Raw genomic sequence first — 483 nt, forward strand, 5'->3', positions numbered from 1 at the left:
CCCCCCCCCCACTCAATGTTTGATCAGAAATGCATTTTGAAATAATCTTTTACTATTCTGCATATGGGGGGGCGGACAGTGGCACAAATTAAATATTGGATATAATAACACATGCCTTTTATAATTAGGTTTTCCTTTATGAAAGCCCAATTAAACCACTTCTAATGTTGCAGGACACTTCTAGGAAGTCATGAGTGGTTTAACAGTCTGTTCAGCACATGATCCGGTTTCAATTACTCATATGCATTTGATTTTTGATTTTGTTTTTTGGAGCAAGCATTCTTTCTGTCGGCTTACTTTGCAGTTCCTGTCGTCAGCGGTGGCTTCGTCGAACTCCTCTCCCAGTTTGAAGGAGATCTCTGTGTTTTTGAAGGTGCTCTGGGTGCGGATCACCACCTTGTCACCCTCCTGGCTGATGATTATAGTCGGCTTGGTCACGTTACCAACCTGCCGGGTGGCAAAGCCCACTCCTGATCAGGGCAC

The 483-nt window shown here is 44.3% G+C and overlaps 1 protein-coding gene across 1 annotated transcript in view; it reads right to left on the reverse strand.

The window, feature by feature from the left end:
- fabp7b (fatty acid binding protein 7, brain, b) overlaps nucleotides 1–483 on the reverse strand; it is a 2521-nt gene that overhangs the window by 1275 nt on the left and 763 nt on the right. The window contains exon 2 of the mRNA XM_032542806.1: nucleotides 298–470. Coding sequence (XP_032398697.1) covers nucleotides 298–470 — 173 coding nt within the window. The remainder of the gene's footprint in view (nucleotides 1–297; nucleotides 471–483) is intronic.

Source organism: Etheostoma spectabile, chromosome 18 (assembly GCF_008692095.1).
Source record: "Etheostoma spectabile isolate EspeVRDwgs_2016 chromosome 18, UIUC_Espe_1.0, whole genome shotgun sequence".
Classification (NCBI taxonomy): Eukaryota; Metazoa; Chordata; class Actinopteri; order Perciformes; family Percidae; genus Etheostoma; species Etheostoma spectabile.